This window comes from Syngnathus scovelli, chromosome 5 (genome assembly GCF_024217435.2).
Source record: "Syngnathus scovelli strain Florida chromosome 5, RoL_Ssco_1.2, whole genome shotgun sequence".
Classification (NCBI taxonomy): Eukaryota; Metazoa; Chordata; class Actinopteri; order Syngnathiformes; family Syngnathidae; genus Syngnathus; species Syngnathus scovelli.
The window spans coordinates 3,932,277-3,949,429 of record NC_090851.1 but is presented as its reverse complement, the minus strand read 5'-3'; the positions used below and the strand labels follow the sequence as shown (position 1 = coordinate 3,949,429).

General features: G+C 42.0%; 3 protein-coding genes across 6 annotated transcripts; 2 read left to right on the top strand and 1 right to left on the bottom strand.

The window, feature by feature from the left end:
• The first annotated feature begins 3 nt into the window (after positions 1-3).
• On the top strand, positions 4-8,700 carry acsl1a (acyl-CoA synthetase long chain family member 1a). 3 transcript variants are annotated; one of them, XM_049721178.2, is made up of 22 exons: positions 22-132; positions 2,881-2,979; positions 3,440-3,646; positions 3,766-3,880; positions 3,941-4,005; positions 4,077-4,178; positions 4,283-4,382; positions 4,449-4,624; positions 4,865-4,897; positions 4,972-5,023; positions 5,097-5,170; positions 5,456-5,533; positions 6,041-6,175; positions 6,278-6,412; positions 6,771-6,866; positions 6,937-7,009; positions 7,089-7,177; positions 7,299-7,415; positions 7,487-7,630; positions 7,707-7,808; positions 7,902-7,973; positions 8,051-8,700. In XM_049721178.2, the coding sequence occupies exons 3-22, from the start codon at positions 3,452-3,454 to the stop codon at positions 8,189-8,191; spliced, it is 2,094 nt and encodes a 697-aa protein (XP_049577135.1). In that variant the 5' UTR covers positions 22-132; positions 2,881-2,979; positions 3,440-3,451; the 3' UTR covers positions 8,192-8,700. The 3 variants fall into 3 exon arrangements, with proteins under 3 accessions (XP_049577134.1, XP_049577135.1, XP_049577133.1); XM_049721177.2 differs by lacking the exon at positions 2,881-2,979 and having other exon boundaries at positions 4-132; XM_049721176.2 differs by lacking the exons at positions 22-132; positions 5,456-5,533 and adding an exon at positions 5,320-5,397.
• Positions 7,788-11,953, bottom strand: primpol (primase and polymerase (DNA-directed)). Its single transcript, XM_049721184.2, has 13 exons — positions 11,320-11,953; positions 11,147-11,241; positions 10,833-10,971; positions 10,574-10,721; positions 10,443-10,497; positions 10,225-10,352; positions 9,992-10,154; positions 9,713-9,810; positions 9,550-9,636; positions 9,371-9,479; positions 9,214-9,290; positions 9,094-9,140; positions 7,788-8,943 (listed from the first exon to the last, which is right to left on the bottom strand). The coding sequence occupies exons 1-13, from the start codon at positions 11,491-11,493 to the stop codon at positions 8,725-8,727; spliced, it is 1,539 nt and encodes a 512-aa protein (XP_049577141.1). The 5' UTR covers positions 11,494-11,953; the 3' UTR covers positions 7,788-8,724.
• Positions 11,954-15,369: 3,416 nt separating this feature from the next.
• si:ch211-145b13.6 (T-cell ecto-ADP-ribosyltransferase 2) lies at positions 15,370-17,124 on the top strand. 2 transcript variants are annotated; one of them, XM_049721206.1, is made up of 5 exons: positions 15,370-15,448; positions 15,583-15,652; positions 15,759-16,432; positions 16,610-16,680; positions 16,825-17,124. In XM_049721206.1, exons 2-5 carry the CDS (start codon positions 15,602-15,604, stop codon positions 16,830-16,832), a joined length of 804 nt encoding a protein of 267 aa, XP_049577163.1. In that variant the 5' UTR covers positions 15,370-15,448; positions 15,583-15,601; the 3' UTR covers positions 16,833-17,124. The 2 variants fall into 2 exon arrangements, with proteins under 2 accessions (XP_049577163.1, XP_049577162.1); XM_049721205.1 differs by having other exon boundaries at positions 16,610-17,124.
• Positions 17,125-17,153: the final 29 nt, after the last annotated feature.

Here is a 17,153-nt window from a genome sequence, read left to right as displayed (position 1 = left end):
CCTAACATTTGCGGAAACCCATGAAGTAAACCGTCTTCTGATTGGCCTGTTTTCAATCGTGTTATTTTAACCACGTTTTGTCCTCTTACGGAAGTGTCACTTACAACTGTGTCTTTACAAACTTTTCTCACGGTAAGTGCGATGTTTTACATATATGACTCGGTTCTACGTTGCCATTTGTACCGAAGGTTTAATGTTCTGTTACGCTGTTTAAGCTTATGACTCTCAATGAGATAGTCAAAAGTCTGTTTTCATTTCGGGGTTTTTTCTTTCTTCACATGAAATGGCGTTCTGTTTGTTTTTGGTAAAAGCTCTGGTGGAGCCGTCTGCGTTACGGCTCATTAAACACCGTCTGGAATTTTATCTTGTCGAGGAACCGTTAGATGCCCGCAGAATTTGAATTACAACCTTCCACCCTCTGGTAAACGTGGAGGGACATGGTCGTAATGGAAAGATGTTGAGGGTGCAAATTTAGCAATAATATAGTGAGTGCTGGGCTTCTTGTGTATTCAGTGCAATGTTAAAAAGCTGTTTTGTTTGTTCAGTTCCAGATGTGCCCGATAGAGGGCAGCAGGTCAGGTGGGCGGGGTCACTTGTGATGGAAATGCTTAAGTATGTTCTTTATCTAAAGAGTATTTTGAGGTGGCAGAAATAAATAAAACCCAAATAATTGTGGCGAATACCATGCCTCTCCAAATTTATCAGGTCATCATTCTTAATGCTAGCTGACTCTTGTCACTTCATTCTGTTTTGTTACAAATATTCAAATTGTATCCAAATGAATGGCTCCATGCAAAGCACCACTGCAGTGACATTGTGAGGGCGTAACATAGTTGAGTAAATAGAATTATTTTTCTGTGGTATTGCAGATATTGCCTAAAATTAAAGTAAAAGAGAAGGATACTTTGTGGTCCTTTCTCAAGTGGCACATGTTCTGATCACAGGTCAATGTAGTTGCACGGTGGGTTAGCTTAGCGACAGAAAGAATCCAGTCTGGACTCAGGAAAGTACCCTGAATCAAATTTAAAGGAATCATGTGACAATGTTTTACTGAAGAGTGGTGGCTGCATGGAGAAAGAAGTCATGCTGCTCGCCTCAAGCAGTTTTACACTATAGGGCCATTTTGTTTCCCTTTATTCACACTATTAAATAAAACCGCATAAACTTAACTTGGTTAGCAGTGCACATAAGTGATTCAGTTCTTATTTTGAATGCCGACTTTGTTTGTCTGTCGGGAGTTTGCTCATTCTGCGTGTTTACGCCTGTTTTGGCCGTCATTTGCATGGATTAAGAATGTTTGAAGTGGATTTATGTGGACAGGGATGTTTCCAGATGACATTTCTTGTGTGTACAAAGGAGTATTAGAGTGAAGAAAAAAAACGAAACCTCCAAAGCAGTTGACCTTGCAACATAAGTTGCACATTTTTGAGACTGAAGTAATTTACCTGGAAAATGAAAGACTTGGAAATCCAAGAATTGACTTAGTAGTGTATTTTGTTTTTAATAATGACTAATATAATCTTTCTTCATACTCTCTCATACATTTACACAGGGCTTGCCTAATCTTGATATTTATAGACTCTCAAGTTACAAACAACGAAACATTTCCAGGAATGCTTCGAGCGGTTTTGAGGCATTTTCCACTGCAATGTGACGATGTGAGTTGTCTCCGTGACCCCCATGGGTCGTCCGCACCGATGCTGTGTTGGTAGCAAATGACGAGTGCACGCCCTTTGGCCCAGTTAACAAATCTCGTCCTCCCCCTCCGGCCCGTTTGCCAAGTGCGGGCTCTTCTTTTCTCTCTTAACCATGTGACTGGAGGTGTACAATTTCATAGGAGGTCAAGACCCGCAGCGTGAGCTGGTGAGGACTGTCACGGTGATACCACTTTTTTTCCCCCCCACTCACTTCTCATATGACACTTGACTTACGATATTTCTAATCAACTAGCAGCGTGACAATCCGACTCGAATCAAGCTGTCCAACCCGTTTACATCACAAGTAGCACGATGAAGGCAAACAGACCCGTGACGTGTGTGTGCATGTTCTAATGTTGAAACGTCCCGTCTGTGTTTGAGATGCGTATTTGCACACGAGCTGAGCCCGTCTTGATGTTGCGTTGTTTCCGATGACCCTGCTGATCCGCTTTGCCCTCTCTCCCACTTTCTACTCCAGCCTGTGTGGGTGAGGGTGGCGTGGGGGAAGGAGGGGTGGGTGTATGGGGTGACCCGCAAAACGATCTGTCATTGGTTCGCCATCCTCCCGGGCCAAGTATGGAGAGTGGAGGTGTTGGCGGATTGCAAAGTACCTTTTGCCTCCAATAACGCTCAGCCAAGTATGACGGTGAGGTTGGGAACTGGAGGTCAGGACACAGTCACACTGACCTTCAACTAAAATTCTTTGAACGAGATAATTATATGTATCTTTTTTTAAAATGTCCACGTGGATACACTTTACAAATTTACTTTATCCTTCAACACTTACCATCAATCAACTGTCCAGCTCGCACAGGGTATTAGCGTTAGCATAACAACTCCTACCATGTAAGCATTTGATCAGTTCATTTGTTTTTTAAATGTTAACCAAATACACTTTTGCTATTTAGCTTGCTGGAATTGTACACTTTTCAATTCACAATTCAGCCAAAGTGTGAGAAAACTGCTTTTCTCTGTCACCGACGTTTTGGGCACGATTTTTATGACGGATGCCCTCCGGCGCACACCCCCCTTCAGCTTCTCTGTTAGCTTTGTTGCTCTTGTGAAATATACACCGGCTGTCTAGAAAGAAAAATCTTCTTTGGAAGGTTGGGCAGTGCCGTTGGTCGCGTGTGTGTGTTTCTGTTTGGGAGGGGACTGATGGGCGTATTTGTGCTATTCATAGTGTGAGAACCTCAGAGGTCTATTAGAAGTCATCGAGTCCTTCCTCATAGAAACCAGTGCACTTCTGCAAAGAGTTTCTACTTCTCAGTCTCTAAGAACTGTGAGTATGGCTATTTGATTTTGGTGCTACAATTAGCACTTGTAGCTGTGACCTGACTCTTGTCGTTTTGATTTTTGTTTATGGATTGGCCTGAATAGAACACTTAGTTAAGTGGTGACTAATGGACATTATTTGCTAATTTATTTCTGATTGTGGTCTGAGTGGAAGAATTATCATAACAAAAATGATAAAATCATCTTCTCCCAATGGTTACATTGTTTACAATTTTGACGCTTAATTATAGAAGTAGGTGAGAAGTCAATTGTTTCAACTGTGGCTGTTGTTCGTTAGCGTGTTAGCATCTGGAACAACATTTGTTAGCATTGAAAAGTTTGGCTTATTTGGAAATGTCCTTGAGTTTCAAAGAAAAGCGCATTTTGTCAGTTAAGATGACATGAAATTACATCTTATAACAGTAGTTAAATAAAATGCAAATGATCTTTGCTATCTCTAACCGTAGCACAAAACAGCCATGCAGGCTCAGGAGGTCCTGAGACAGTTGCGGCTTCCAGAGCTGGATGACCTGCGCCAGTACATACGTGGACTTCCCACCAACACGCTTCTGGGCATGGGCGCCGTGGCCACCTTAACCACCTACTGGCTCTGCACCAGACCACGAGCCCTCCTGCCGCCATGCGACCTCACCATGCAGTCGGTAAACATGCAGGTATGTTGGCTCTTTAATCGCAATCGAGGTGTCAAAATGAAATGTCTGAAATGGATGATTTTCCTTGCCACCACACAAATAACACATTTGGCAACGGTTGTGTGTTTTCTTTCCGTCAGAGTGAGGAAAACGCGAGAAGATCGGTGCTCAACAACAGCGACGAACACATGGCGTACTACCACAGCGACGCAAAGACGATGTACGAGGGCTTTCTACGAGGGCTTCGAGTGTCAAGTGAGTTATCTCATCAGCTCGGCACCGCTCCGTGAAGCTAAGCGCTGCTTCTTCTCCTAGATAACGGACCGTGTTTAGGAGCGAGAAAACCAAACCAGCCGTACGAGTGGCAGTCGTACAGAGAGGTGAGCTTCTCCGTCGTCTGAACCAGTCCCTGTCGGCAGCGATGAGAGAACTTTGCTTTGGGGTGGTGCAGGTTGCAGACCGGGCCGAGAACGTGGGCTCCGCTTTGCTTCACAAGGGTCACTCTCAGTCCGGAGACAAATTTATTGGGATCTTTGCACAGAACAGACCAGAGGTAATACGATTCTTGTTATTTTTTTGCTTTGGTTAGTTAGCTTTGGTTAGCAAAAGGCAAAACATTATCCACAGTTTTTTTTTGTGATCATGTCCGTCTTTTAGTGGACCATTTCCGAGCTGGCTTGTTACACGTACTCCCTCGTAGCCGTCCCGCTGTACGACACGCTGGGGGCAGAGGCCATCAGCTTTGTCATCGATAAAGGTACTCGATATCGCTGCGTGACTCGGAGTGATGACGACAATGGTTCCTTTGCCGCGCGTTCTCCAGCCACCATCAGCACGGTGATCTGCGACGTGACCGAAAAAGCTCGGATGATCCTCGACTGTTTCAACGAAAAAAAGCGAACGGTGAAGACGATTGTGGTGATAGAGCCGTTTGACGCCGAGCTGGTGGCCCGAGGACAAACGTTCGGAGTCGAGGTTATGAGCCTGAAGGACTTTGAGGTTTGAATATTTAACCTCTTTTTGTGCATAATGTGTCATTTGGATATTAGTTTGTTTACATTTAGATTTTTTTTTTTGTCATTAGTCTTTTGATCTATTAAGACAGTGGGAGTTCTTAGTTTGTCAAATCCTTTATTCAATCAACCAGAAGTCACTTAGTTCAATTTGGCCAGTATAAACTGGTCAACTGGGAATCTTTAGCGTTGTTGACATTGTGTACATTTTTTATTTTTTTTGCAGGACTTGGGTAAAACTTACCACCATGACCCCATGGTGAGTAGAAGCACATAAGTGAAAAATCTACAAAATGATTATTTTGGTTTTTATCCTGTGTAACATGATTACAGCCACCGAAACCAGACGACCTTGCGCTTATCTGCTTCACATCTGGAACTACAGGTAACTAAGGACAAGTATTCTAACATTAATTTTTTTTATTTTAAATATTGATATCTTGTCTATATTTTGTCAGGCAACCCAAAGGGTGCAATTCTCACCCATGGAAATGTCATCGCAAACACTGCAGCTTTTCTTAAAATAACTGAGGTAAATGTGTTTGATTGCTATGAGGAGGGTGGAAAGCTACAAATGGGAACAAGATGGGATCTGGTTTCCTTCCCCTTCATGTGTGCCCGATCTATAAGAAATGTCCCCCCCCCTACTTTATTTTCACTCTTGTGTGTATATGGCATTAGGGCAAAATCCAGGCCTCTTCCAAAGATGTGCACATCTCCTTCCTCCCTTTGGCCCATATGTTAGAGAGAGTTGTGCAGGTATGGCCCTTCACTAACCACGACGTGTGCATGTGTTTTGTGTGTGTGTCTTTCACAGGTGCACTGCATGCTGAGCTGCCGTGATGTTCTCATATCCTATCTACCTTTAGCTCATATGTTTGAGAGAGTTGTTCAGGTATGCCACTGATGTTTTTTTTTTTTTTTATTTCTTCACCAAAACAAAATTTCAAGTTGCTTTCGAGGTCTCGTAAGAGGCTGGATGTCGGCAGGTTCACAATAACCTCCTTGCGATGCACACTAATAGTCACTGGTTTGGATTTTTGAGCTTTTGAACTCATCTACTGGAACTTCTGAAGTTCACACTCCCAGTGGTGGAGCAAGGGGGGTTAGGGTTAGGATTTTTCTGGGAGTTTTTGTCCCCACATTTGCACCCATCACCCGAAGAGAACATATTGTTATCCCTGTATTCGAAAGAATTTGGGGGATTTGTTGAAAATAAAATGTTTTACAGACTCCCTTGGAAAAGTCTTTGTTCCGCCAATGCGTACTATAAGCCAAGAATCTTCACAATTGTTGTTTGCTGCTTTTGTTTTCCTTATATTTAATCAAAGCCCATTATGCAAAAGCAGCTGTGAACATCTGCCTGGATGGAACATGAAATGGTTGAAACTTGCTCCACCAGGGCGTCATCCTCACCCAAGGCGCTCGTATCGGATTCTTCCAAGGTGACATTCGACTTTTGATGGACGACCTGAAAGAACTGCGGCCGACGTTCTTCCCTGTGGTGCCACGTCTCCTAAACCGCATGTTTGATAAGGTCATTCCGCATTCACGATTCTCTCATCTTTTTTTTTTTTTTTTTGAATGAATGGACACTTGCAGTCGAAGCTCTTACGCAAAACTGTGTTGCCCTCTGCAGATATTTAGCCAAGCCAACACGCGGCTAAAAAGATGGATGCTTGATTTGGCATTCCAAAGGAAGCTTTCGGAGCTGAATAGCGGCGTGGTCAGGAGGGACAGTATCTGGGATAAGCTTATCTTCAAAAAAGTACAGGTAAATGGCCAAATACAGTCATTTCTTTTAATTGTTATTATTATTATTGTTATTATTACAAACACAATATGCTGAGAGAAAGAACAATACAAATATATCCCATCATTTTTTTCTTCTAAACTTACAAACTGAAATACTTGTTGTTTTGTTGCTCTTTCAAATTCATTCTCTCAAAGTGTGCTGCCGTCTAGTGGTCAACAGTAGAATTACACCAAACAAGCAAGTGTTAATATTAACTGGAAAAAAAACAACCACAAACATGGAACCTGTGATGGACTACAACCACATTTTCAGCCTGGCTCAAGTATGTCGTCAACATGGCTTCAGTCGTGTTTCTTCTTTTTAATTGCTTTGACAGGCGAGCTTGGGTGGACGCGTGAGGCTGATGCTTACAGGAGCGGCGCCCGTGTCGCCCCCCGTGCTCACTTTCCTAAGAGTTGCATTGGGATGTCAGGTGAGACGCGTAACGACAGCACCACTTGTTTTTTCGTCAGCGACACTCTAAGCGCGCTCCGTTTTGTCAGTTTTACGAAGGCTACGGTCAGACAGAATGCACAGCAGGATGCTCCATGTCGTTGCCTGGTGACTGGACAGCTGGTAATAATAGCACTTTATAAAATAATTCTAATCGGTTCTGGAAGCGACTCATTTAGGCGTATATTGTTTTGTTTTTTAGGTCACGTCGGGCCTCCTCTGCCCTGCAATGGCATCAAATTGGTCGATGTGGAAGACATGAATTACTTTGCAGCCAACAACGAAGGAGAGGTCTGTTGGGTTTCTAAATCCTTTCCTAGCATCACTTTTAGAAGTTGAATACAATCCATTTTTAAGTGGTTAAAACTTTTGTGACTCTTGAGTTAAATGGCGTCCTGCTCTGATTCGTCAGGTTTGTGTCAAAGGACCAAATGTCTTCCTGGGATACCTGGGAGACCCCGAGAAAACGGCCGAGGCCATCGATAAAGACGGTTGGCTGCACACGGGGGACGTTGGCAAATGGCTTCCAGTAAGGAATCTGAATTGCGGAAAGAGGATCGGTTGGTTCCCTTTCATAGCGTCTGACTCCATCTTTTGCAGAACGGCACTCTGAAGATCATCGACAGGAAGAAGCACATCTTCAAGCTGGCTCAAGGAGAATACATCGCCCCGGAGAAAATCGAGAACATTTACAACCGCAGCGACCCGGTGGCACAGATATTCGTGCACGGTGACAGCTTACAGGCGAGTGCTTTGTCAGTCTTGCGCAACATTCCAAACGTAATGTGTTTATTGACTTGATGTCGTTCTACGTGGAAAGGCATGCTTGGTGGCGATCGTGGTGCCCGATCCTGACTTTTTACCCATTTGGATCAAGAAACGAGGCATTACTGGCTCTTACTTGGAGTTGTGCAAGAACAATGTGAGTTTATTTTGACAACAGAATTCAAGCCAACTTTTATTTTGTCAACAAAATTCCCAAAACATTCCTCCACAATTTGTGATTTTCTGGCAGGATGTTAAGAATGCCATTTTGGAGGACATTCAGAGGCTGGGCAAAGAAGCTGGACTCAAGTCTTTTGAACAGGTGAATTTGTAATTGTCAATAGGTTTACAACTCTAATATATAATCTCTGCCCCCCCACCCCACCCCCTCCTCCTCAGGTGAGAGACATTGCATTACATTCGGAGATGTTCTCTGTGCAAAACGGCCTGCTGACACCAACACTCAAGGCTAAAAGAGCAGATATTCGGAATCACTTCAGAGTGCAGATAGATGAACTTTATGCGGGCCTTAAGGTCTAAGCGGATTGGACTGGAAGGTTACAACTGAATGGGAACATGTTTCCCAGTGACACATTTTTTTTTGGTCTAAGCTTTCCTCAACAGAGCACCAAATCAAGTGAGTGGTTTTATTTATACTAGTATAAATCTTGCAGAAGTTTAAACTGGAGGTTTTAAAGTTTGTGGCATGTGAGTGGATATTTAATGAAGTCATTACAGGTAAATATTTGAATTATACCCAATATAACAAAGAATGATATTCTGAGCTTTGAATATATTTGCATTCCCCCATTTCTCAACCGGTTCAGTTTGTTTTTATGATTGTTTCATTTGGGGGGGGCACAGAATAGCAACAATTTTAATCCTGTCTTTGTGACACTACTTGTTTTAAAAGGTGACTTATTGGAATTGAGACCTGCCAATTCAAATCATATTGTGCTTGTAAAATAATGTATAAAATATATATATATTTTTTGCAGGTTCGTACTTGAGTTGTGAGTAAAACGAAGTACAATAAAGTGCAAAAGTAAGTTGCCGTGGATTAACGTCATTCTCTATGAATGAAAACCTTGCACGCAGTTGAGCAGCAGCTCATCTGAGATTTCGCTGCTTGTCAGCTCAAAGTCGTTGAGACAATCAGAGAATTCCTGGTCGTCCTCAGCACTTCCTCCCCACATGTCGGCGGGTTCTTGATACTCAGCCGCTTGTTTCGGTGTCTGGGTGGCTTCAATGTTGCCTGCATCGTCCATTACGTAGTCCTGATCCTCGTCGTCCTATCAGGACAAAAACAGGACAAAATCTGAATAATGAAAAAAAGCAATTGGAAGATTTTGATAAAATACAGTCTTGACATACAAGTTTCATTCATTCTGTGTCAACTTGTTGTCAAAATCAAATCTGGCAAAAGTCACAAATTTACCAACCAGCATCATGATGTAACTGATGCAGATCTCCTGCGGCAGTGGGTAACCTGTAACCAAAAAAAAAATTTGTTCTGAACTAAATTACTACTATATTTGTGATCGATGCATGAAATAACCTACTTGAGGATCTAAAGTTCCTGCACTCGGGGTCGTGACACTTCTGGTACCAAACCTCCTCTTTGAGATCCACCACGATCCTGCAAACAAAGAACGGATTCAAATCAAAGCGGTGGCCCACAGGTGGACAGTTATCGTGAATGTTACAGACTTCACGTACATGATGTTGTTGCTTTTGTGAAAGCGGCCCACGTTGTCACACCAACGGTACTTGGCAATGTCGTAGACCAGAAGCTGCTCGGCTGCAAAGTAGTGCCATCGTCTGATGCCTGTGAATGCATAGGGAGAAAAATTGGAAAATGAAAATGTTTAATTGTCTTTTCCTATCACAACACTTACTTCCTTGTATGTTGTCCCTCCTAACAACTGTCAAAACGAAGTCGTCCACTTCTCTGTGAGGCGACATTAGGTAGCCTGAGAGTGAGCCTGTCAAAAGAAAAGTGGACAACTTCTAGTAAAACGAAACCGGTGTGACGATATAGCTCGACTCCTGTGGTCTTACTTGGGTCACATGGTAAATCCGTCTGGCTGTGAAGCCTCGTGGTCCGACACACTCGGGTGTCTGTGACTTCCCACGTTAGAATTCTCTGGCCTGTGAAGCTGATTGCGTAACAGCAATGTTGGGAAAGTTGATTGATCAAATTTTAAAATTAACTTGTTTAGTTCATAAATGCAATTAGTTCACTTGATCTAAAATATTACAGAGTTCATAAACTTTTATTAAATAGGAATAGCAATGACTGCCGAATGTTGAGCTTGAGTTGGTTTCATTTCAACATACCTCACATTGCAAACTAAAGATGCCAAGAACACACTTTCCTCTGGTGAAATGCCCTTGGTAGGTTTGGAGATGAACTTGTTGTCATCTGCTAAGGAGAAGGCAGCGTTCTTCCCGACCTTAGATGACTTGTAAAGACGGAAATTTCTGTTCTTGGTGTAGACCCCTGTTGAGTGTCGTTGAAAGAAAGTCACACGTGGGGGTACCAAGGCAAAAACGCATTTTGTGCGTCTTACCGAGATCAACAAACTTAGCATGGTGGCCATCTTTGTTTTTCACATGAAGGAAGCTGAGGTCAGTTTCGTCAGTTTTCAGTCTTTTGGTTTGTGTACTTTCACTTGTCAGCTCGCTGTGTGTTCCGCTGCTAGAAATAAAGTAGTGTAGTGGTTTGTAAAAAAAAAAAAAAAAAACTCAATGACCTATGTAAATAATTTCAGCAAACTGAAGTACAAACCCATCCACATTGCATTCATCCAGCACAGGTTGAAGTATGGAATGAATGAAGGCACCTAGAAGCGACAACATGACTTTGTATGGTACGTATATTGCATCCAGCCCGTGACTAGTGTACTGCGACAAACGTACCGACATGAATGTTGTCCTTGAAAACAGCATTTGGGAGATTGAAGATGAGATGTCGACTGAATTTATCTTCTGTGCTGGAGTCCAGATTGAGGATGTTTGATGAGCAACATTCGACCCCATAAATGTCCTTCAGCTTTTGACAAACATACTGTCAACAAAGAAAAACATACACTATTTATATAAAATTTTATAAATTAGTAATACACGCTTTTGCATATAAGATAAATAATAAATTAACATATGTTCAAAACTAGCCAACCTGGATCAACAGGGCCACCATCTTTTTGCCATCAGCTTCTCTGTTTGAAGGCTTGTGGAACTCCAAGTCAAAGTACAGTTTGCAAACAGCGCCCTCTGGGATCACTTCGTAGCAGTGCATCAAGGATTGTGTGTAAGTCCTGTGCAGGAAATGTAAAACAAATAAATTGACCATGTCTCACAGTACAGTGGAATAGCAAAATTCAAACAGCCCATACGTCATACAATTTATTAATAATAATAAATAATACACCTTCACACTATGTCCGTATTTGAGGTACACGTGTTCTGTGCATGCAGTGCAGAGATCTTTACCTGTAGTAGTGCCACAGTTCACCATAAGTGGTCACCAGGAATATCCTTTGACCCCGGGGAGCCTTCTCTTTTTCCAATGCAAAGACATGCACAGGCTGGGGAGCAAATCAAGAACATCATTGTTAAGATAGTTACTGTTTATTGGAGAACAACAGGCTGATTCTAAACTGTACCTCCTTGCAGCTCTGAGCAAAAGCAATGGCCACACTTTGACGATGGAACAGTTTCCAGACGGAGGAAGGCTGGCAAGGCCAAAGTCGAGGCTTGTAGCGCGGAATCACTGGATTATGATGAAAGGTCTCGGCCAGCTGCTCCACCTTCTTCAGACGTTCGCCCCATTTTTTCATCCTCGCTGTTCTATTTGTCCAAGGAAGTCTGGGTGACGTCAAGCGACACTTCTTCCCAGCCTTTAAGCGGTAACCCTAAATCCTGACACTTATTTACGGTGTGACGTGAGTTTTCGAGCGCAAAGAGGAAGAAAAGGTCAACGATAAAGAAATGTCAACAAACATCGGCCGTTTTTGTTTCAGACTTTGGCGCGGCTGAAACCGGAAGTAGTGTTGGCTCGTGAGTGAACGATTCGTTCGAAAGACCGAATCTTTTTAGTGAACGAGCGAACAAATCACTTCCTAAAGTGATTCGTTCTTTTTTCAGTTCATATGACTTCAACCAGTAGGTGTCAGTAATGCCCATTGAAGCTGGTGCCACCTCGCCGTAAAAGAAAACGAAGAAGAAAATGACGTCACTTCCTGCTCACGAACGAACGTAACATAACTTCTTTAATGCGCGTTTTCTCCAAGCTAACGGCTAACTTTATTGCATGAAAGGATGCGCCGTTATGCAACAACGGGGAGATTATGCTTCTCTTTGGGTAATCTTGACTTATAATAGTTTTTAAATAACGTGTATGCATATACACGCCTAAATATTATCCAATATATCTACTGCAATTTCACATTGGATTGCTGGTTTGAGATTTACTTTTAATATTATTTTTAATAAACATTTATGTTAAAATTTGTCTGGTGTTTTATTTGTTTTTATAGTCGCCAATTAAAACATAAAAATCAGACATTTGGTTACTGCTTTATATGACAATATGTGAATGTATATCTACTGCAATTTCACATTAGATTGCTGGTTTGAAATGTACTTTTATTATTGTTTTAATAAACATTAAAAATCTGTTAAAACTTGTCTGCTGTTTTATTCCTTGTTTTTATTTTTTTGGCCATGAAAACAAATATCTGACATTTGGTTAATTGCTTTATATGACAATATGTATATGTGTTTTACGTTGTGTAATATGTGTTGGTGTCTCCCAAAATAAAGAGCAAGTACTCAAATGCACATTCTTGACACGTACAAAAAATGCATAAAGTTATTAGGCACATCTGAAACGTCGCAGATCAAACAGCCAATCAGAAAGTGGGGGTGAGGGCGGGTGTGGCACTTTTCACTTAAACCAGGGGTGTCGACCTCCAGTCCTCGAGGGGCCGCGTTCCAATATGTTTTCCAAGTGACCCTCGTTAACCGCACCTGCGTGAAAAGTTTTAGCCACTTTCACGTTCAAAAAGAGCTAAAAGTTTTCACGCACCTGCACTTAACGAGGCAATCACACGGACACTCCATTAGGTACACCGCCATTTTCAAGTGTACCTAATAACAGGCCACTTTATTAGGGAAATATCATGGACAAAGGTCACAGGTGTCAAGCTCTAGTCCTCGGGGCCGCGTTCCAATATGTTTTCCAAGTTACCCTCGTTAAGCGCACCTGCGTGAAAACTTTTAGCCACTTTCACGTTCAAAAGGAGCTAAAACTTTTCACGCACCTGCACTTAACGAGAGACTCACTCGGACACTCCATTAGGTACACCGCCATTTTCAAGTGTACCTAATAACAGGCCACTTTATTAGGGAAATATCATGGTCAAAGGTCACAGGTGTCAAGCTCTAGTCCTCGGGGCCGCGTTCCAATATGTTTTCCAAGTTACCCTCGTTAAGCGCACCTGCGTGAAAACTTTTAGCCACTTTCACGTTCAAAAGGAGCTAAAACTTTTCACGCACCTGCACTTAACGAGAGACTCACTCGGACACTCCATTAGGTACACCGCCATTTTCAAGTGTACCTAATAACAGGCCACTTTATTAGGGAAATATCATGGTCAAAGGTCACAGGTGTCAAGCTCTAGTCCTCGGGGCCGCGTTCCAATATGTTTTCCAAGTTACCCTCGTTAAGCGCACCTGCGTGAAAAGTTTTAGCCACTTTCACGTTCAAAAGGAGCTAAAACTTTTCACGCACCTGCACTTAACGAGAGACTCACTCGGACACTCCATTAGGTACACCGCCATTTTCAAGTGTACCTAATAACAGGCCACTTTATTAGGGAAATAACCTCATGTAGTGTACCTATTGAAGTGTCCATGAGGTGTACCTAATCACAGGCCACTTCATTAGGGAAAAAGCTTAAATGAAAGTGAAAAGTGCCACACCCGCCCCACCCCCACTTTGTGATTGGCTGTTTGATCTGTGACGTCATTTGGACGTCCCATTAGGTACACCGCCATTTTCAGGTGTACATAATAACTTTATGCATTTTTTGTACGTGAAGAATGTGTATTTAACTACTTGCTCTTTATTATGGGGCACACCAACACATATTACACAACGTAAAATACATATACATATTGTCATATAAAGCAGTTAACCAAATGTCGGATATTTGATTTCATGCCCAAAAAAATAAAAACAATAAAACACCAGACAAGTTTTAACAGGTTTTAATGTTTATTAAAATAACAATAATAATAAAAGTACATTTCAAACCAGCAATCCAATGTGAAATTGCAGTAGATACATTGGATAAGAATATTTAGGCGTATATATGCATACACGTTATTTAAAAACTACTATAAGTGTTGCAAAATCAAGATTACTCAAAGAGAAGCATAGTCTCTCCGTTGTTGCATAACGGCGCATCCCTTCAGGCACTAAAGTTAGCCGTTAGCTTGGAGAAAATGCGCATAAAAGAAGTTGTGTTTCAGTGAGTGGGTCTTTCTTTCCTTGGTAAATCGTAAATCTACATTCTGGCTTACATAGACTACGCCAGGAGGGAGACACAACACCTTCACTGACTGATGCGTTGATGCACGGGAAGGCAGTTGACACATTGATTCGCGAACGGGAAAGTCAGGACTCGTTCCCTCACTTCTTCCTCATTCGTGAACGGGAAGTGACGTCATTTTCTTCTTCGTTTTGTTTTACGGCGAGGTAGCACCAGCTTCAATGGGCATTACTGACACCTACTGGTTAAAGTCATATAAACTGAATAAAGAACGAGTGAGACACTTAAGTTACAATAAATTTCAATAAAGGTCTAAAGATGAATGTAGAAAACATGTTTAAAAATATTGCTAATATTTAAAAATATTGCTAATTTGATATTGTATTTTTATTTATTTTTTTGACTAAAGGAAAAAGATTATAATACATTTCTCTATTAGCATATGCAAAATTAAGACGTCAAGAATAACAATAAAAAAATTATCTAATATAATCAATAAAATATTAGAAATTAAACCTTTGTACTGTGTGAACCGTAACAAAATTAGTGACATTTTTCTATAGGGTGCTTGCATGTGGAGATGGGATGTCAGTCTAGCTGTGACCCCGCTCCTCCCACACACAATGAAAGGTTGGCCGTCAAAGTGCACAAAATGTGAAGCTCAGCAGGCCTGCACTGTGCTGCAGTAGCCACAAAGGGAGGAAGTTTATCGGAGGTCAAGAGAAGAAAGCTTGCAAAAGAACGAATCGTCTCGTTGACAGGTTAAAAAGTACCATTCTACAATCTCATCAGGTGAGTGCAAAATCAACTATTTAAATGTATTTTTTTCGCCTTGACTTCTAACCATTTATGGTCAGTTGGTGCAATGTTGCTGCTGGAAGAGGGGAAACAGGCCAGTGTAATCATTCAGCGCTAAAAATAAAATGAAAGGAAATTAAGTGTAAGATATATCTGGGAAGGTGATAGAAATTTGGAACATATTATTTTCAACTACAGTGCAGCTTGACATTGTTCACATAAGCCAGTAGCTGCAGCAAGAGACAAAACTGCTCCTAATGGCATGTTATTTCCTTCCACAGGAAAGGAAATAGGAGTTGCCTCGGGTGATAATATTTTTTTCACTCCCTACATAGTTTTTACACTGTGTGCCACCCCAGCCCTCTTATACTACTTACATAGAATTAAATTTGTGATTTTGCACTCTCACTGACGTTGCACATCTCTACCCATCTCTGCGGTAAGTCTATCCGAGCTGAGGTGATCAATCATGGGTGATGCTCAAGAGATAAGAGTTGCCTGAGCTCACTTTGAAAGAATTTGAACCAAATTGAGCGGACAATGACACTTTCCAAAATTACTTCTTTGGTGCAGATACTAAAAAGAAGAGAAGATGAGAGATATGAAGAAAAAATTCCTGGTGGTCTACATGATGTTGTACACGGTAAGCTACAAAAGAGGACCTTCATTCACTTTCATTTCAAATTGCACAACATACTCATTCTCAGAAAAGTGAAGTGGATCCTGCTTGTTTTTCCTTTCCTTGCCAGGTGAGTGCAGTTAAGTTGGACATGGCCCCCAACGCCGTGGACCTATTTTACGAGGGCTGTCGCGACGACACCATGGAGAAATTGATCCGCTCTGATGTGCTGCAACAAGAGCTGAGCCAGGATGTTGGCTTCATGGCAGCCTGGAGCAACAAGTGTTCCACGCTGCTCCCAGGAGGCACGAAGGAACACACCTCCGCTCTCTTGGCCTTTGTAAACGGAAACCCTGCGTTCAAGAAAGCCTTCAACGACGCGGTTGAGACCATGGGCGTCAACGCCAGCACTTATGAGGAGCACTTTCATTATAAGTCCCTACACTTCCTGCTCACGGATGCTATGAGACTGGTGACGCAGAAGACGTGCAAGAATGTATACCGAATTTCCCGAGCGCAATACGAAGTGGAAAAGGGTGCCCGAGTGAGATTCGGACGATTCACTACGGTCCAGTCAGACACGTCGCTGAAAGAGGACGTGGAGGGCGGAGTCTATTTCAACATCACCACATGCTTCTATATCAACCTGGAGGGCTTCTGCGGCCTTACCGAGGACGTCGCCATTTTGTCCCCCGCTGAGGAGTTCACGGTGGAGGACGTCAAGCGGGGAGACGATGGCGACTACACCGAGGTCATCCTGAAACACTCCAAACTGAAGGCTACTGACGACTGTTACGCATCACGGTAAGGCTGGGGAAAATCCTACATGGTATCAGAGGTCAGAGGTCGTCAATGTTTTTGACACCAAGAGCTACCTGATTAATGTTTGGTAATTTAATTATGTTTTTAATGTTGCTCTTTATCTGGAGTGACCAATGGAACCATGAATAAATGATAGTGAACAATCTTTTGTACCTACAGGGCCCCGGAAGAGAGCGCCTCTCAGTGGCCGGTGATGGCACTTGTGTCCTTCGTTCTATTTGAGACACTCAACCATTAGCGTCTTAGCTTATAAAAGCAGCGCCTGCGCATTTATTGAGGTTTGGCAAATGCTGCCGCAATCGTTGATATAGTCGAATCGCTGTTTACATTTGAGAATGAATAGCACTAGTATGTTTGTGATTCCCTCATTTTCATAATCTAAAATGTATGCTTGCTATTAAGACGTGTATATGTAAATGCAACTGACAAGAGTGCAGAATAAAGGTGTTGATCGCTAATATTGTTTTTAAAGGATTTCAGCAACATCAACTGACTTTTGCAATTGTAATATTGTTCAGGTTTGATTGCTACGATCAGAAATATTATTTGCTAAAATGCTTATTGGTTTTCATGAAGGGATGAATGATTTTTCTCCTCTTCCTATGTATTTTATTTTAACGAGCACAAATGATAAATGATTAAATCTGTAATACAATAAAAAAATATCAGACTTATTTTACTTATTTTAATTTTACTTTCATGG

Excerpts from the sequence above, each read along its gene's own strand:
- acsl1a (XM_049721177.2), top strand. The coding sequence starts at position 3,452 with ATGCAGGCTCAGGAGGTCCTGAGACAGTTGCGGCTTCCAGAGCTGGAT. Across the intron at positions 6,413-6,770 it reads TTATCTTCAAAAAAGTACAG|GCGAGCTTGGGTGGACGCGT; the intron begins GTAAATGGCCAA and ends TTGCTTTGACAG. Across the intron at positions 7,010-7,088 it reads GCCTGGTGACTGGACAGCTG|GTCACGTCGGGCCTCCTCTG; the intron begins GTAATAATAGCA and ends TTTGTTTTTTAG.
- primpol (XM_049721184.2), bottom strand. The coding sequence starts at position 11,493 with ATGAAAAAATGGGGCGAACGTCTGAAGAAGGTGGAGCAGCTGGCCGAG. Across the intron at positions 10,353-10,442 it reads GATGAATGCAATGTGGATGG|CAGCGGAACACACAGCGAGC; the intron begins GTTTGTACTTCA and ends CTTTATTTCTAG. Across the intron at positions 9,637-9,712 it reads GGATTTACCATGTGACCCAA|GCTCACTCTCAGGCTACCTA; the intron begins GTAAGACCACAG and ends TTCTTTTGACAG.
- si:ch211-145b13.6 (XM_049721206.1), top strand. The coding sequence starts at position 15,602 with ATGAGAGATATGAAGAAAAAATTCCTGGTGGTCTACATGATGTTGTAC. Across the intron at positions 15,653-15,758 it reads TCTACATGATGTTGTACACG|GTGAGTGCAGTTAAGTTGGA; the intron begins GTAAGCTACAAA and ends TTTCCTTGCCAG. Across the intron at positions 16,433-16,609 it reads GACGACTGTTACGCATCACG|GGCCCCGGAAGAGAGCGCCT; the intron begins GTAAGGCTGGGG and ends TTGTACCTACAG.